At 38.9% G+C, this 19,373-nt stretch overlaps 1 protein-coding gene across 1 annotated transcript; it reads right to left on the reverse strand.

Annotated features, from left to right (window-relative positions):
- Window positions 1–3,504: 3,504 nt before the first annotated feature.
- On the reverse strand, window positions 3,505–3,975 carry LOC107472146 (uncharacterized). Its single transcript, XM_016091697.1, has one exon. The coding sequence runs from the start codon at window positions 3,973–3,975 to the stop codon at window positions 3,505–3,507; it is 471 nt and encodes a 156-aa protein (XP_015947183.1).
- Window positions 3,976–19,373: the final 15,398 nt, after the last annotated feature.

Consider the following 19,373-nt stretch of genomic DNA (forward strand, 5'->3'; position numbering starts at 1 on the left):
TCGTAGACTCGTGGTTGTTTCTTGTTGCAGAGTTGGCTGTGCATGGACGATGCTGATTATTCTCTCGTGTTCTGGATGGTATTCGTCATTTCGCAGTTCATGTGCTAGGGGGAAGTTGGTGGGTCTAATTTGTGGTGGTGGTTTGAGGACTGATCTTTATGTTCGTCCATCATGCTGCCAAGGCTTTGCAAGTTCCCACAAACCAAAAGCGAGTGAAGCAATTGGAAGATCGTTTGTTGAAGAAGAATAAGGATAGCCAAGTTGTGAATAAGGATATTGTTTTTGCTTTGTTTAGGGGTATAATAATTGCGGGCATTGGTAGTTGTAGTTGTGTTTTGTATGTATGTGGTGGCTGTTTAGGCAAGTTTTAATCTGTGTTAATTATCAAATTGTTAGATTGAAATGTCTCATTATATTTAGATGGATATGCATGAAATCAATTATGGTGAAATAGTATAAAAGAAACACATTGCTTTTGGTTTGTTTCATCCATTTATCAAAATGGTTACATAACTGATAACCAAAATATTATAACCACACAAGTAGCTAAGTTTAGTAGCAATATAAACTAAATCTCACAAAAGAAGATTTATTTTCTTTAATATAGACTAAACCAAACCAACTCAAATAACAAAAGGTCTATTTCCTCCAACGTAACAAAATATAGTGTTGGAATCCTTAAAAGCATCATTTCTTCGTAGACTGCTTCAATCCTGGTGTTGGAATAAATTTGAACAATCTAGATGCTTGGCCACTGGTTGCAATAGCCATGGTCTTAGCACTAGCACTCTTCTGAGCCTTGGGCCTGATTACTGTTTGTTTTGGACGTCTAAAAGGTTGTTGAGTCTGGAATTAACAAAATTATTATGAGGATATTTCATACAGATTTCAACATACGCATTAAGTCATTCAAAATTAGCATACTTGGGGATTGCCTGAGACATCTTTTTGTGACATGTGAATCTTCAATTTGAGTGTCATGAAAGGGAGGATTAAAATTTTGCAAGCTATCAAGTTCAGATACTAATGCGGGGAAGGGTAGGTTGCCTGCTATGTGTACATGCTCCATAGCAAGCCAGATAATGCGAGGCAAGTTCAGTGGTTGCTCTGTCAGAATGCACCATATTAGGACTGCCATGTTCGTAGTGAAGGTTGACTCGTGGGTGCTCGAAAGGACTTAATGAGACAGAATCTGAGCCCACACGTAGGCTTCGAAGGTAAGTGCAGAGGCAGAGATGCTCTTGGATTTAGCCCGGTGTTGTCCATAGATCCAGTTGCTGCCAGGTAGGGCGATGACGCCTAGGACGCTTTTCCAGTCAAAGGTGTATGCCAGGCGTTCTAGCTGGGCTGCTTGATAAGCATCCAATTCCTCTGGGCTAGGTGGAAGATCCAGCACCTGCTGTATGGCACCTTCGGAGGCGGGGACTTACTTTTGGCGAACATAGACAGACTGCAAGGTGGGTGAGTGAAAATTGGAGTAGAATTCAACTACCCAAGATAAGTTGGCCTCTTGCGGCTACCTTCTTAAGAATTCCCACTGTCTCCTTTCGATGCGGGGCTCCACAAAGTCAACAAAATGTGTCAGAAGGATGAGGAGGTGTTCATTATTGTAGTTCCTTTCTGCCAGAAGGGGGAACATCCGCTCACAGTAATGGTTGGTGAACCGTGCAGAATCCCGTGTAGGAAATGCTTTATCTGCCTCATCCACTCGGATGATCCTTTTCACCCTCTTAGTAGATGGTTTGACTGTTGTGGAGGGTTATTTCTTAGCCGGTGCTCTTTTAGTTCCTCTCCTCGCCAGTGCCCTGTCAGAAGCTTTCTCTTTTCCCTTTTTGGTCGCCATTCTAAAAAAGGGAGAAAGAAAAGGAATATCAAATTTAGATAGCTAGTACTGGGAGAAGATAGTGTCTTAAATACATGGTCGCGACAACATGCAAGTAGGACATCAAGTAACATCATGAAGGCATATTATAACAACTAGATGCAAGAGGATTAAAAGCATGCAAGTAAAGGCATGAAAAGTATAGCTCAAGCATCAATAGCAAAATGATTATCACATGTAACAAAATAATGAGAACTTTCATGTTGACAATTAATGACTAATATACTCAATACACAATGGATTGCAAGGTTTTGTGAAAAGGAAGCACCAAAGTATAAGAATAAAATAAGAGAAAAATCAAAATGCCTTGAGAGCCTTTTCACAAACACTTGGTATGCAATTTAAAAGTTCAAAATAAGGTAGTCAATCCAAGCATGTATGAGACCTAGAACAAAATGTCAATTGTCAAATCAATCCTCAAAATATCCACAAGCAAATATATGGCAAAAGAGTCACCCAAATAAATCTCTAACACCAACATAATCATACAAAAATAGGGAGGAGAAGAGAAAAAGAAAAAGAACCTTAAGAAGAAGAAGATGAAAATAGGGAGGTAATTGGGAGTAGGAGTGAGAGAAGAGTAGTAAGAATGGAGGAAGAAGAAATTAAGAAAGAGAGAAGAAGAAGAATGAGGAAGAGAGGGAGAAGAAGAGGAAGAAAGAATTAGGATTTGAAAAGAAAAGAAAAGAAAAGAAGGTGGAAAGAGAACGGGACAGGGTAGAGCGCTGATTAAGTGACGCAGCGCATTCGACGCACACGCGTAGCCCACGTGTATGCGTGGGTGAGCTAAAAGGTAACGGACGCGTAAGCGTCGGTCACGCGTGCGCGTGACCAGGATCCATGCAAAACGCGCGAATCGATCCTCACTCCCACACAACTCTCTGTTTAAAATACCCATTTACGCTGATTTACACACCCACGCGTACGCGTTATGGATGCTTACGCTTGGGTTGTCAAAGTAACAAGTGACGTGTAAACGTCAGTCACGCGTACGCGTGACCACTGGTGGTGCGAGACGCACGATTCTAGCTCCAAGGCAGCTCAACTCTCGGGCAAATTACACATTGACGCCGATTTTCATACCCACGCGTACGCATCGCCCACGCGTACGCGTGGGTCAGCTTGTGCGTAAGGCACCGTTCTTGCGCAGTTCTAGCGCAACTCTCTGCCTAATTTTTAATTTTCGCGCACCCACCTGTGATGCGTACGCGTCATAGATGCTTGCGCGTGGTTGCTTTTCTTTTTTATATATATATAAAAACTGAAGTAAATATGAAGTACTGAGAAATAACACTAGTATAAATGAGATGAAAATAATAAAAAGGAAAGATCATACCATGGTGGTTTGACTCCCACTTACGACTTTTGTTTAACGTCCTTAAGTTGGACGGTCTATGAGCTTAGTCCTCTTCGTATGCTGGATCCTTCAAGAGGAAGATCTCCATATCCTTGTTGCTCTTCATCTTCTCACCATGATATAGCTTCAAGCGGTGGCCGTTTTCCTTAAAGAAGGTGGGGCTTGACGGATGACTCAGGTGGAAGACTCCATAAGGCTCAGCCTTCTCCACCCTGTAGGGTCCTTCCCACCTTGACCTCAACTTTCCTAGCATGAGTCTCAGCCTTTAGTTGTAGAGGAGGACTAAATCCCCAGCTCTGAACTCTCTCCTCTTGATATTCCTATCATGCACCGCCTTCACTTTTTCCTTGTACAGTCGTGAGTTCTCATACGCCTCTAGTCGAAGGCACTCTAATTCTTGAAGTTGCAGCTTCCTTTCAATGCTGGCTCCCTCCAATCCTAGGTTGCATTCCTTCACCACCCAGTATGTCTTGTGTTCCACCTCTAGCGGTAGGTGACAAGCCTTCCCGTAGATGAGACGGAATGGACTCATTCCGATTGGTGTCTTGTATGCAGTCCAATAAGCCCACAGTGCAACTGCCAGTCGAGCACTCCAGTCCTTCCTATGAGGCTTCACAATCTTCTCTAATATGCGCTTGATCTCTCTATTTGACACCTCGGCTTGCCCATTGGTCTGAGGGTGGTAGGCTGTCGCCACCTTGTGGATGATGCCTTGTTTCTTCAGCAGTCCTGTCATTCTCCTATTACAAAAGTGAGTGCCTTGATCACTCACGATTGCTCGTGGTGATCCAAAGTGACAAATTATATTATTCCTAACAAAAGAAACAACAATGTTAGCATCATCAGTACGGGTAGAAATTGCTTCCACCCATTTGAAAATATAATCGACAGCTAACAAAATGTATAAGAAATCATTAGAATTTGGAAATTGACCCATGAAGTCAATACTCCAAACATAAAAAATCTCACAGAACAACATAAGTTGTTGGGGCATTTCATCCCTCTTGGATATATTCCCAAACCTTTGGCATTGGGGACAAGAGTCACAAAAAATGCTAGCATCCTTAAAAAGTGTGGGCCACCAGAATCCACAATCTAAAATTTTCCTGCAGTTCTTTGAGGTCAAAAATGTCAACCACTCTCAGAAGAGTGGCAGGCCTCTAAAATTGACTGGAATTCTAATTGTAGTACACACCTTCTAATTATTTTGTCAGCACCACATCTCCGTAAATATGGGTTATCCCATATATAATATTTGGACTCGCTTTTAAGCTTGTCCCTTTGATGCTTAGTGAAATTAGGAGGAAAGGTACGACTAACCAAATAATTAGCTATAGGTGCATACCAAGGAACCACCTCAGATTTTGCGTGCAAGCTATCAAATGAAAAAGTATCATTGATAGGAGTGGAGTCATTTTTAATATGTTCAAGGCGACTCAAGTGGTCCGCCACTAAGTTTTGGGAACCACTCTTATCTTTGATTTCTAAATCAAATTCTTGTAGCAGCAATATCCAACGGATTAACCTTGGTTTGGACTCTTTTTTGGCTAACAAATATTTTAAAGCTGCATGGTCTGAGTATATTACCACCTTAGTACCAAGTAAGTAGGCTCAGAATTTATCCAGAGCAAAAACAATCGCCAGTATCCCTTTTTCAGTGGTAGTATAATTAGACTGAGTAGCGTCTAAGGTCTTAGAAGCATAGGCAATTATATAAGGATCCTTACCTTTGCGCTGAGACAGCGCCGCTCCTACTGCATAGTTGGACGCGTCGCACATTATCTCAAATGGCTGACTCTAGTTGGGTCCTCTCACAATAGGAGCTTGGGTCAAGGCGATCTTCATTTTATCAAATGCTTCTATGCAGTCCGCGCTCAGCTCGAGCTCAACATCCTTCTGCAGTAGTCGGGATAAAGGCAATGCGACTTTACTGAAGTCCTTAATAAATCGCCGGTAAAAACCTGCATGACCAAGAAACAAATGGATTTCCCTCACGGAGGAGGGGTAAGGTAAACTAGAAATAACATCTACCTTTGCTGGATCAATAGAAATACCAGTATTAGAAGCAACATGTCTTAGAACAATACCTTGTTTTACCATAAAATGACATTTTTCAAAATTCAGTACAAGGTTTGAACTAGTACACCTTTCTAATACTCTAGCTAAACTATCAAAGCAAAGGTCGAATTAATCACCATAGACACTAAAGTCATCCATAAAAACTTCCATACAATTCTCAAGAAGATTTAAGAAAGTACTCATCATGCATCTTTAGAATGTAGCCGGTGCATTACATAAGCAAAAAGGCATCCTCTTATATGCATACGTTCCAAAGGGACATGTAAAAGTAGTTTTCTCCTGATCTTCAGGAGCTATATAAATTTGAAAATATCTTGTATAACCATCTAGAAAATAATAGTGCAATTTACCTGACAGGCAATCAAGCATTTAATAGATGAAAGGTAGCAGGTAGTGATCCTTGCAAGTGGCTTGGTTCAGACACCTATAATCAATGCACACCATCCAGGAATTTTGTACTCTAGTGGCCATAAGTTCCCCATGCTCATTCTTAACTGTTGTAACACTTGACTTCTTTGAGACTACCTGTACTGGGCTAACCCATTCACTATCTGAGATTGGATAAATGATGTCAGCTTATAGCAATCTGGTTACTTCCTTCTTTACCACTTCTAAAATGGTGGGGTTCAACTGCCTTTGAGGTAGACGGATAGGCCTCGCTCCCTTCTCTAGAAATATCCAGTGCTCGCAAACCTGAGGGTTGATACCTACTATATCCGCCAAACTCCACCCAATTGCTTTCTTGTGTCTTCTCAGCACACTAAGCAGCTGCTCCTCTTGTCCTCAAGATATGCATACTTGAGGTGGGGTGGAAGGGGCTTCAACTCCAGTTTCAGTTTATAGCTTGGCACGTGATCATTTGGAGCCATTGGTGGTGGCAATGTATCTTCAATAAGCTCAGAAGGTTTCCCGACACTTGTACTTTACTCTAGGTTCATCTCTTCTGCTTCTTCTTGATGAACTTTAGCCACGCTCTCATCAATAATGTCGCATTGGAAGATGGAGTGATCTTCCGGTGGGTGCTTCATAGCTTTATCCAGGTTGAAGCTCAGGCTCTACCATCTATCTCAAAAGAGTAAGTTCCTGAGAAGGCATCTAATTTGAACCTCAAAGTCTTCAGAAATGGCCTTCCAAGTAGGATGGATGATGGTCTTCCTGAGTCATTAGTGGGCATCTCCAAAATGTAGAAGTCAATAGGGAATGTCAGCCCCTTAATGCTCACCAACACGTCTTCAGCGATTCCAACCACTGAGATTATGCTCTTATCTACCAAAACAAAACGTGCTGTCGACCTTTTTAAAGGAGGGAGTCTTGAGGCATCATATACAGATAATAGCATAATACTCACACGTGCACCTAAATCACACATGCAATAAAAAAATTGTACACCCCCTATAACACAAGTAACCATGCATGGACCAAGATCCCCACATTTTTCAGGTATAGCACCCATTAAAGCAGAAATAGAGCTACCTAAAGGAATAGTTTCTAAATCATTAATTTTATCCTTATGCATGCATAGATCTTTTAGAAACTTAGCGTATTTAGGTACTTGTTGAATAGCATCAAAAAGGAGAATAGTTACCTCAACTTTTTTGAAGATTTCTAGCATTTTGGGGTCTAGCTCCACTTGCTTCTTACTCCTCCTAGCAAGGTGTGGGAAAGGGATGGGGATGGCGTCTTGCACAGCACTATCTTCCTTAGGCACTCCATTCCTTGGTTGAGCGACTACTTCTTCAGCTGCATCTTGTACTTCATTCTCTTCGACATCCTCTTCTACCTCAACCATATCTTCAACTTGAACATCTTCTCTTGAGCTTGGCTCTTCAGGACTCCTCTCTTGCAATGTAGTTTCGGACCTCAAGGTGATTGCATTGATTCCACCCTTGGGGTTGGGTAAAGGTTGAGAGGAAAGTGCACTAGAGCTTGAAGGTTGATTGTTAGAGATAGATGGTGGTTCCATTCAGGATATGAGAGCTTGTAGAGTTGAGGTAATGCCGGCAAGGCTAGAGATAAGTGAATTTTGGAGCTCTTTTTGTCATTGCAGGATAGAACGGAGTGTTTCATCTTGGTTAGAGGAAGGGGGAGGGTAGGTGATTTGAGGGGCTTGTTGTTGGTTGAATGGAAGTGCTTGGTATTGCCTTTGGTGAGGTGCTCGCTATGGATGGTTCTGTTGGTTCTGGTTCTGTTGATAGTTGTTGTTATTCCACCTTTGATTTTGACTGTTGTTTCTGCCTCCTTGGTTGTAGCTGTCCCTCCATCCTTGGTTGGAATTGTCTCTCCATCCTTGGTTGGAGTTGTCTTGCAAACCCTGATTATAGTTCCCACCTTGATTCGGATGGTCGTAGAAATTATGGGTAGCCGCCAAGGTGTTGTCTTCTTGTTGGAGTTGAGGACATTCATTAGTGTAGTGAGAGTAGCAAGCGCATATCCCACACACTTTCTGAGAGACCAACTGTTGACAATGTTGCTATGGAGGAGGCTGAGGTTGTTGTTGATTAAGTTGGAGCTGCTTCAGTATATTGGTCATCTCTCCCAGAGTCTTTGTGAGTGCAACTGTCTCACTGCTAGAGGAAACTTCCGCAATAGCCTTGGGATGATTGTTCCTCTGCCTTGCATTTCGGGTGGACTCAGCTAGATCGGTGATCAGTTGCCACGCTTCTGTCGCTGTCTTGTACTTAATAAGAGAGCCATTACTCGCAGCATCTAAGAGGGTCTTGTCCCCAGGCTTCATGACTTGGCTAAAGTAGCTAATCAACACCAACTGTTCAATCTGTTGATGGGGACATGAATCTAGGAGATTCTTGAAGTGTTCCCAATACTCGTAAAGAGTCTCTGATTCGCCTTGGATAATGCAGGAAATTTATTTTTGTAGTCTATCTGTAACTTCAGCCGGAAAGTACTTGTCCAAGAATTCCCTTCTGAGTAGATCCCAGTTAGTAACGACTACTTCAGGTTGAGTGTAGAACCACTCCCTTGCCTTTCCCTCAAGAGAAAATGAAAAGGCGTATAACCATATAGTAACCTCATATGCACCATGCCGCCTAGTAGTTGAGCAGGCTGTCTGAAAATCACTAAGGTGCTTGATAGGCTCTTGAGCAGGTAGGCCATGAAACTTGGGCAGTAGATTAATTAGAGTAGTCTTCAGTTCAAAATTCGCAACCAAGTTTTGATGACGCGCTTGATATGGTTGCAGTGTAAAGTCCGGAGCTCCTGCTTCCTAGAGAGTAATCCTTCTGGGCACCGCCATAGTACCTGCACGTAAATCAATAGAGTCAGTAGAAGAGGAGCTAGTTTCTTCCTCAGATGACGCTTCAGATTCAACCTCAGATAAGATTGGTGAATTGATAGAAACCCCTTCACCACCCTCGGAGGCTAACCGATGTCGAGCTCGCCTAATACGTGAAATAGTTTTTTCGATTTCAGGATCAAACGCGGCTAAGCTCGGATCCGGTAGTGAACGTGTCATTCAACGAAAGGAACATATAGCTCATGGTAATAAAATATTAAAAGAAAAAAACAATTATGTAAATAAAATAAATATTTACACCAACCAATAATTTAGCACACTGTTGCAACTCTCCGGCAATGGCGCCAAAAGTTGACAGGCGAAAAATTGCCGATTAAGAATTATAATAAAAATAACGTTGCAAGTACAGTTCTTAACCGGCGAAAATTCCACTTATCAATTTAAAAAAGGATGTCACAATTCAGAATAAAATACTGGGAGTAGAATTTTCAGGTCGTTTCCCAACGAGTTGAAACAAGGTGCGAATTATTGATCAGGAATTTTTTTTCGGAGAAATTTGTGAGGGTTGGGAATGAAAAATTAAATAACTAAAAGTTAAAGCAGTGAATGATAACAAGTTGTGTATTTAAAATAAGAAAGCCTTGGCTAGGAGAAAATTAATTGGAGTGTCTATCCTCGTTGAATCCCTTAAGTGTTATAGTAAGAGTTGTTGTTCCAATTAGTTATCCTCTAGCAGTTGCAAAGGAAGGTCAATTGGGTACACTAACTCTGACTCACAAGTCCTATCCCCTTCCCAAAGAAAGACTAGAGTTAGTGAAAATAGAGTCAAACAACAATTTCAAAGTTCAAATTAACACTTGAGTTTTTCAATTCAAGGGGTTCCAATTAATCAACTCCAAAGCCAAGTTGAGAGCTCTACCCCCATTAACATGGATGTCATTTTCACAAACATAAAAAGGGAGAAGAGGGGAGACATAATAATTAAAATTAAATTAATAAAAAAGCAAAATTAGAACTAATAATTGATTAAACGAAATTGAATAAGCAACGAAATTAAACATAGAAATGGTTCATTATATTGATAAATTTAAAATTAAGAAAATCTAAGCATGAATTCACATAACTAAATGGAAAAGTAAAGGAGTAGAGTAACAAAAGCAAACTATAATGATGGAGGTTTCAACCGAAGATGGTAACAACTCTCTCAAGATCCAATCCAAGCAAAACTAAGAAAAAGCTAAGAACCGTATGAGAGCTAGTGTTTTCTCTAGAATTCCCCAAAAAAATTAAAAACTAAAACTGAGTGAGTATGAAAAAGTGTCCCTGTGTCAGCTACACCACTGCCTCTAATCTGGACTTTCGGGCCTGAAACTGGGTGAAAAAGGGGCCCAGAAATCGCCTCAGCGGATTCTGATATCTGCAGCACGTGACGGTCTGTCACGCGTACGCGTCATCCATGCGTACACATCGATGCGCATTCTTCTAGTTACGTGTCCGTGTGCTACACGCGTGCACGTTGATGCACTTTCTCCTTGCCACGCGTACGCGTTGCTCTACGCGTGCGCGTCGCTGCTCACCCATGAAATCCTTGCTTCCTTGTGTTCCTTCCTCTTTTGCATGCTTCTTTTCCATCCTCTAAGCCATTTCTGCCCAATAATCCCTGATAAAACTTAACACACATATCACGGTATTGAATGGGAATAAGAGAGGATTGAAAATAATTAATTTGAGGCCAAAGAAGCATGTTTTTATTCATAGCATCAATTTAGGAAGGAAAGTGTAAAACCATGCATTTTATATGAATAAGTGTATGAAAGATTGGTAAAATCCACTCTATTTAGCGCAAGATAAACCAAAAAATAGTGGTTTATCAGGCATCTCTTATAGAATCAGATTGCTCTTCCCATTGGTTCTTCCTTGCCTCTTCCAATTCCTTGTACTATCAACCCCTTGGAGCTGTCTCTGATTGCATGCAGTCCTTGCTCCATTCTACTCCACTAACGCTGCTTGTTGGAGGGTCTGATCCACCAACCTTTGTTGTCCTTGGAGCTGCTGTCTTCTTTGGAATGCAAAGCACTTCCATTTTTGAGTCATTTTAACTGTTGTCCATAGCTCTGCGTTTTTGTTTTGCTCTTCCAAACTTTACTTGTGATCTTCTGCATTTTTATTTGTTGATGTCCTTGTAATGAGAGTGTCCCCAGCTGTCCTTATTTTTGTCTTGGTGTTACAACTGTCCTTGTGAAATGCCAAATGTCCTTCTTGATTTTTCTTCCTTTTGTTCTCACCATTTGTATTCGGTGTTGTCTCTCTTGGCTCATGTACTGATTTGTTGCTCATTAACAAGTAATGGGCTTAAGTGTTGGAGTTGTAACTCTTTAAGATGCTGAAGCAATACTAACTTGGGCTAAAGCAACATATAAATGGGCCTGCATCACTTGGTACACACATTAAATCAACTTGGGTTTTCACCCCAAATAATGTTTGTCATCATATATGAGTCCCAAAATCAAACTTAGCTCAACAATTTTCCCCTTGATAACAAACATGATAAAAGAGAATAATTGAATTTAAAAATTTAATTTAAATGAGTTGAGAGAACTTTCCTTTAATCTCCCCTTTACTGTTAGCATTTCTCCTCCTTAATCTGGCTTACATCTTCAAGTGGATAAAAATTAAAACAGCCAAGAACAATTTACCAAAGTAATATATCACAGAAACAATAACACAGAGCATAAAGCAATTAATCATAGAGCAATTTAAAGTTAATCAAAGTAACACAGAAACAGATATCATTTAGCTTCATTATTTGTGACCTAAGCCAATTCTAACTTTTCTTTTCTTTCATTTTCTTTTCTTTTCTTTTCTCCCCTTTTTATCATCAAGGAGGAAAAAGACTCTACAAAAATATATTAGTGGCTAACCAAAAGAGTCATCAAGCAGTAGAGTAGTTATGGGTTACAGTCATCCAAATGAAAGAAAAATAAAAGAGTTCAAGTAAAACAGTCCAATTCACAGAAGAGATGAAAATATTCTAGGCATCAGAGTTTGAATCATCGGAGGCTTCATCGTCGTCTTCATTATCAGTAGTTGTAAGGCCAGCCTCTATGTCCTCCACATTATCCCTCAGAATCTGAATTCTCCCATTTATTTTCTTGAGAGCATTCTCTTTCATAACCTCATTCCTTTTACGCTTGGCTCCATAATTGATGAGAAGGTCGGTGAGATTGATGAACTCTTCGAGCACATTTTTCATGATACCTGTCAGGACTTTGATCTTAGAGGAATCAGATGTAGGAATTAGTGGATCTTCATCATGGGATGGAACTTCTGTGCCTTCATCAGTGTTGTTGCGCCTAGTCACTGTTCTTTTTACTGCACCACCACCTTTGATATAAGAGTTACAGTCTCTAGAAATCTCAGCCCCAAAATAAACATTATAATATTAAAAAATTTTAGTTAGCAGCATTGCATAAGATAAAGCATTTTTAGAACTAACATAAGCATTCATGTGTCTCACTAACAAGTAAGCAAAAGAAATTGGAATTTTGGAGAGAAGAGCAAACATAACCAATGTGTCACAGAAGGAGACTTGCTGAAAAGAACCATTCTGAGGCAGAATTATATGATTCACAATCTTGTGTAACTGGACACGGACTGGACCAAGAGATTTATGAGTGGGAGTGGTACTTGCTAGGAGGGGAATGTTGACACAAACAGTTGCTAAGGCTTCAAAATACGACACATTGAGAGACTTGTCCCACTTACCAGAGGTGAACACATCAAGTCCCCTGTCCTGGTAATCTAGGGCTTTGCTAATGTGGTACTTGTTGAGAATGATTGTGCGACCTTTAACAAAGGATGTGATTCTTCCTTCCTTGTATGACAGGTTGCTATAAAACTGATTCACTAGATCAGGATAAACTTTTTCACGGATGGATAGGATGGGAATCCATCCTTGACATGCAAATAGAGGTGTAAAGTTTAAACCTTTTCTACGAAATTTGTCTAGATTTACAAGTTTGAAGGGACAGAGAGTACGCTTATAAATATCCTTGCAGAAAAACATGTAGTTCATGAAGGAATTATAACGGCGACAATGAAAAGACTCTTTGAAAAAGTCAGCATAGAAGGATTTGTAGGCAATCGGATTGGAAAGTTTTGGTTCAAAAACAGAGTGAAGATGAAAGTCGATGACTGTACCGCGACTATGACGAGCATGGGATGATGGTAGCTCTTTGTCTTTTTCATGAAAGGGTCTCTTACCCCGGGAAGAACTGGGTTGAGATGAACTGGGCTGTGAAACATTAGGCGGAGTGGAGGTAGGATGAGAAGTAACACTAGGACGGCGAGCTGTGGTCTTTGTGCGACCCATTTCAGGAGAGTTATTTTGAGGAGAGGTGGGAAGAGAGTTGGTGGGAGATGGAGAAGGAGATGATCCAGTATTTACTGAGATAGGAGTGGAGGGTTGAGAACGTAAAGAGTGATCACCACTCTGAGAGCCTCTGTTGACTACTCTTTTCTTGCGAGTCATACTTATAGGACACAGGTTAGTTTCAGAATGTGAAGAGTGGAGTGAAGGAGGAGTTGAGTGTGAAAGGGTGCATGTAGTGGAGCATTAATATAGGCCTTAGGTAGTGTAAAAGTTTCATCTTGAAAAAAGGATAAAAATGAAAACTTTGAGAACCTTTGAATTTTACAGTTGTAACCACTGTAATTTCAATTCTAAAAATTTAATTTAAAATGAAAAGCAATTTAAAAGAAGGCCCTACATATAAAATAATGTTAAGTTTTGGGACCAAAACCAAATTTCTGAGATCCAAGTCTAGGGAGGGCCCAAGGTGCTTCAACTTAGGTGGCCCATTTGATAATAAATGATCAAACACACCAGGTCCAGTAAGTCTAACGAGCCATTAATAAGTCCAGTTAGCTTCTCAATGAGTTGATGAAGCCTACTCATCATCTGCCCAAAATAATTTCATCTCGATCTGAGACAAAATGCTTAAACCATAATATCAGAAAAATTATATGAATCAAGAATGCTCAGTGCAGTTCTTAATTTGCAGAACCTCTCTTCTATCAATGGTTTAGTAAAAATATCAGCTAGTTAATTTTCAGATTTAACAAACTGAAAATTAACTTTTCATTTTGCACATGTTCTCTTATAGAATGAAATCTAACTTCAATGTGCTTTGTTCTTGAGTGCAAAACAGGATTTTTTGAAATATTTATAGCACTCATATTATCACAAGATAATGGAATATTAGATACTTTCAGTTTATAATCTACTAACTGAGTTTTCAACCATAGTAATTGAGAGTAACAAGAAGAGGCTGCAATATACTCAGCTTTGGTAGTGGATAGTGCCACTGTTGCTTGCTTCTTGCTTGACCATACATTGAGTGATTTTCCAAAAAAGCAACACATGCCACTTGTGCTTCTTCTATCAATTCTGTCCCAAACAAAATCTTCATCACAATAACATACTAATTGAAAGGAATCAGTTTTGGGATACCATAAACCATAATTAGTGATACCAAGCACATATCGAATAATCCTCTTGACAGCTAAGATATGAGATTCCTTGGGTTTTGATTGGAATCTTGAGCACACACCAACACTTTGTATGATATCAGGCCTTGAGAAGGTTAGATACATCAAGGAACCAATCATCCATCTGTATCTTGTCTCATCAACATCTCTAGCATGTTCATTCTTGTCAAGCTTGATATTTGGATGCATAGGGTTCCCATTGGCTTGGCACATTCCAGCCCAAATTTCTTGACAAGTTCCTTGGCATATTTTTCTTGATAAACAAAAATGCCCTCTGCAGTTTGCTTGATCTGCAAGCCTAAGAAGAAAGTTAATTCTCCCATCATGCTCATATCAAATTCACTTGTCATTAGCTTGACAAAATCTTCACACAAAGTCTCATCAGCTGAACCAAAAATGATATCATCAACATAAACTTGCACATGAATAAAATGATCATTGAAATTTTTAATAAATAGAGTGTTGTCAGTGGTTCCTCTTTGAAAATTATTTTTCAATAAAAATGAGCTAAGCCTCTTATACCAAGCTCTAGGAGCTTTTCCTAAACCATATAGGGCTTTAGCTAGTTTGAAAACATAGTTAGGAAATTTTTGTTTTCAAACCCAGGAGGTTGAGCCACATAGACCTCTCTATCTATTATACCATTGAGGAATTCACACTTTACATCCATTTGAAATAGCTTGAAGCCGCAGTGAGCCACATAGGCTAAGAGTAATCTAATGGCTTCCATTTGAGCTACAGGTGCAAATGATTCATCGAAATCAATCCCTTCCTCTTGATCATAGCCTTGAGCAACCAATCTTGCTTTGTTTTGAACAATGGTTCCATCTTCACCCAATTTATTTCTGAAAATCCATTTTGTGCTAGTGACTTTCTTTCCATTTGAGTGAGGCACTAAGGTCCAGACTTGATTCTTCTCAAACTGCTGCAATTCTTCCTCCATGGCTAATATCCAAGATGGACCAGCAAGTGCTTCTTGGATATTTTGAGGTTCAATCTTTGATATAAGAGCTATGTTGTTGGATTCGGCTCTTTTCAAAGATGATTTAGTAGTCATTCCTTTGGAAGGATCACCTATTATGAATTCTTCAGGATAATTTCTCAGAAATTTTCATTCTCTAGGCCTTCTGGTTTAGGTTGAGGATTCAGGTTCCTCTTTATCAACAATTGCCTCAGCATTAGGATTTTCTGTTGTGACAAGAGAAAATCCAAATTGTCTCCTGCAGAATCAGTATTTTCGTTCCTTGCAGATGCAGTTTCTTGAGAATTCGAATTTTGTTGAACTGTCTCAGCATTCTTGGTCATTTTAACTTCAAAACCTGGAGTATCATCTATACAAACACTAGAAATAGAGTTAGACTCACAGAATGTGACATGCATGGTCTCCTCAACAGGTTTGGAGTTCTTGTTATAAACACTATAAGCTTTGTTATTTGTGGAATAACCAAGAAATATATCTTCATGTGTTTTAGGATCAAATTTTCCCAAATTTTCTTTGATATTCAGTACAAAATACTTGCAACCAAACACACGAAAGTAGTTAAAATTAAGTGGATGTCCTTTCCAAAGTTCATATGGAGTTTTCTTCAAAAACTTTCTTATGAGAGTTCGATTTAAAACATAACAAGTTGTATTCACAGCTTCAGCCCATAAGAATTTGGGAACCTCATATTCACACAACATAGCTCTAGCCATTTCTTGTAAACTTCTATTTCTTCTTTCTACAACACCATTTTGTTGTGGTGTTCTAGGACATGAGAAGTTGTGTGATATGCCTAGTTCAACACAAAAAGATTTAAAGTATTGATTTTCAAATTCTTTTCCATGATCACCTCTAATTGAAATAATTTTTAAACTCTTTTCATTTTGAATCTTCTTGCTGAATTTTTCGAAAACAGAAAATGCTTCATGTTTAGGAGCGAGATAGAACACCCAACCAAACCTAGCGTAGTCATCCACAACAACCATTCCATAATTTTTTTCCAAGACTTTGAGTTATAGTTGGTCTGAACAGATCAAGATGCAACAGCTCCAATGGTTTCTTAGTTGAGACATCTTCCTTGGGTTTAAAAGAGGTTTTTGTTTATTTACCCATTTGACAAGCATCACAAGTGATGTCTTTATCAAATTTGATATTAGGAGGACCTCTTACTAAGCCCTTTTTAACAAGCTTAGAGATTTGGAACATACTAGCATGTCCTAATCTCTTATGCCACATCTATTTTTCAGATTCCATTGAAGAGAAACAAGTCACCTTTTGAACTTTAAGATCATATAGTGTGAGACCATAAACATTGTCACTTCTTTTTGCAACAAACAAAACAGCCCCTGTTTTCTCATTAATGACCCTACAATCTACTTTCCTAAAAGTTACAACATATCCAAGGTCACACAATTGACTTATGCTCAATAGGTTATGCTTTAATCCATCTACTAAAAAGACACTATCAATACAAGTAGAAAAATCTTTGCCAACCTTACCAATGGTAATTATTTTACCTTTACCATTATCTCCAAAAGTGACAAATCCTCCATCATACTTGTCGAGTTTGATGAAGAAAGTATTCTTTCCGGTCATATGCCTTGAACATCCACTATCAAGATACCACATGTCCAATTTCTTCTTAGATGTAAGGCAAACCTGCATGTTCTTCAACTAACCTTAGGTATCCAAATCTATTTGGATCCACTTATGTAAAATCTTGTTGGTTGTCCAAGAGCATTATAATCATGAACAACTTTATATAATTTACTATCATTACCAAAAGATCTTAGAAAGATGAAGCATTGTTAAGGATCATGACCTTTTCTATTGCACTTATAGCAATGGTTCTTACTCACTGATTTTTGAAGTTTACTGAAAATTTTTTGTTTGAAAATCTTGGAAGAGGAAGCTTCAGTTTTTTTTAACATTTTATTTGAAAACATCCTTACTTTCCTCTTTGAATCCAAGTCCAGATCTTTCACCACTAAATCTCTAACAAGCAAGTAATTTATCAAGATTTTGTGAACCTTAAACAAATTTTGCTAAGTCTTCATTAAAGTTTTTAATTTGTTCATTCAACCTTTTATTTTCAGCAATCAAATCAGTGGAGGCATGACCGTATGCTTGAGTTTGAATATGTTTAATTCAGCTCTTAAAGCATTGTTTTCTTCTTTTAAAGAAATTTCATCACAAGCTTCAGTTGCCTTTACTTTTTCTAGTAAGAAATCATTTTCATCTCTCAATGCTTTATTATCTTTCTTGTATTTAATATATTTTTCCAAGAGTTTCTTAGAGTTCACAGTAAAGTCTTTAATAATGTAGTGCAATTCATCAATAGATAGCTCAGAGAGATCTACCTCATCTTCATCATCGTGATCAGCCATCAAGCATAGTTGAGCCTCTTGATCTGAGTCTTCAAAACTGGTGTCATTTTCCAAGTCTTTCTATGTTTCCATCATCACTTTCTTTTGGTCCTTCTTTGATCTTTTGCCTTTCCTTAATTGAGGACAATCTGACTTGAAGTGACCTGGTTCCTTGTAGTGGTGACATGTGAACTTGGCTTGATCCTTCTTGAAATCTTTAGATGAATAACTTCCTTTGCCTTTGTTTTTTAATCTCAGTAATCTCCTCATTTTTCTAGCAAAGAGCAGCATTTTTTCATCTGAGAAACTGTCATCATATTCTTCTTCTTTGGCCGTCATTCTTGATTTCAGTGCTACACTTTTTCTTCTTGTCATCTTTATCTTGAGACATGTGAGTAGTTTTATAGGCCAGCAGCATGCCTCTTAGCTCATTATAGGTGATTTTTATCAAATCATTTCTTTCAGAGATGGCTGTGCTTTTTACTTCCCACTTCTTCGTAAGACTCCTTAAGATCTTCCTTACCAAGGTTTCTTCAGAATATCTCTTTCCCATGGCATCCGAATTATTTATGATTATTGAGAAGCTTTCGAACATTTGATCGATGCTCTCTTCCTCCTTCATATTAAACATTTCATACTCCTTCATCAGGATATCAATTCTGGTCTCTCTTACTTGTTTAGTACCTTCATGGGTGAGTCTGAGCTTGTCCCAGATTTTTTTAGCCGTCTTGCACCTTGAAACTTTTCTGTATTCTTCAAAACTGATTGCACAGTGCATTAGGTTGATTGCTTTTGCATTGAGTTCAACCTTCTTCTTTTCTTCCTCTATCCACTCATTGTCTTCTTTAGCCACAACTTCTCCATCAGCATTTTGCTTAGTTAGAACGTCTGGTCCATTGAGAATAATCTTCCAAATATTTTAGTCGATTGACGCACAAAGATTCTCATTCTCTCTTTTCAGAAGGAATAGTTGCTACCATTGAAGTAAGGAGGTCTATTATTCGACTGTCCTTCATTGGGAGTGTACGCCATGATGTTAGGACCCATATTGTTGGCCATGGATCTTTGCTCCAAGCTGTGAAGCTTGACTCCTTGAGATCTTGCTCCTGATACCAATTGATGGAACTTTTGAACTTGAGAAAGGATGGTTGAATCAAGTTGGCTCAAAAATAAATGTTTCAACCTCTATTTTGTGGAAGCTAATTTCGCAGGAGATTTTTTCATTTTATCTCATACTTATAAAAGAAACAGAGAAGGAAAGAAGAGAAAGAGGCCAACATGTATCCTGGTTCAGATTCTAAGTATCATGAATCCTACGTCGAGTCTCCACCACAACCATGGTGGAATTTCCACTATAATCAACTGATTACAATCACCAATACTATTGATTTACAACCTAATTCAACTAGTATCTACCACTAAGCTTTCTTCACCAAATTTTAGTTTCTCAAGTACTGTCCCAACTTGGAAGGAGAACCTAAACAGATTCAAACTCACAAAATGCTAACCCAACTTGGCAAGGGGAACTAATCCTAGTTCAACAACTCAATTACACAGAATTTCAATGGCTCTTTCATGCATCACTCTTGCCTTTTCTCTCATGGCTTTTTCTACTCACATATTCAGCCTTTTCTCAATACAAAAGATGACACAAGATAGCCATAACAAAATAAATCAGAAATGAAGCTATAATAGAAGAAAAAGAATTCATCTCAAGTGTTAAGATGATGCTCTTGAATGTGCTCTCTTTTTCTTGCTATCAAATGTTGAAGTGAGGCATCTCTTATAGAATCAGATTTCTCTTTCCATTGGTTCTTTCTTGCTCCATTCTGCTCCACTAATGCTGCTTATTGGAGGGTCTGATCTACCAACCTCTGTTGTCCTTGGAACTGCTGTCTTCCTTGGAA

Source organism: Arachis duranensis, chromosome 6 (genome assembly GCF_000817695.3).
Source record: "Arachis duranensis cultivar V14167 chromosome 6, aradu.V14167.gnm2.J7QH, whole genome shotgun sequence".
Classification (NCBI taxonomy): Eukaryota; Viridiplantae; Streptophyta; class Magnoliopsida; order Fabales; family Fabaceae; genus Arachis; species Arachis duranensis.

Coding starts and splice junctions, on each gene's coding strand:
- LOC107472146 (XM_016091697.1), bottom strand. CDS start 3,975: ATGACAGGACTGCTGAAGAAACAAGGCATCATCCACAAGGTGGCGACA.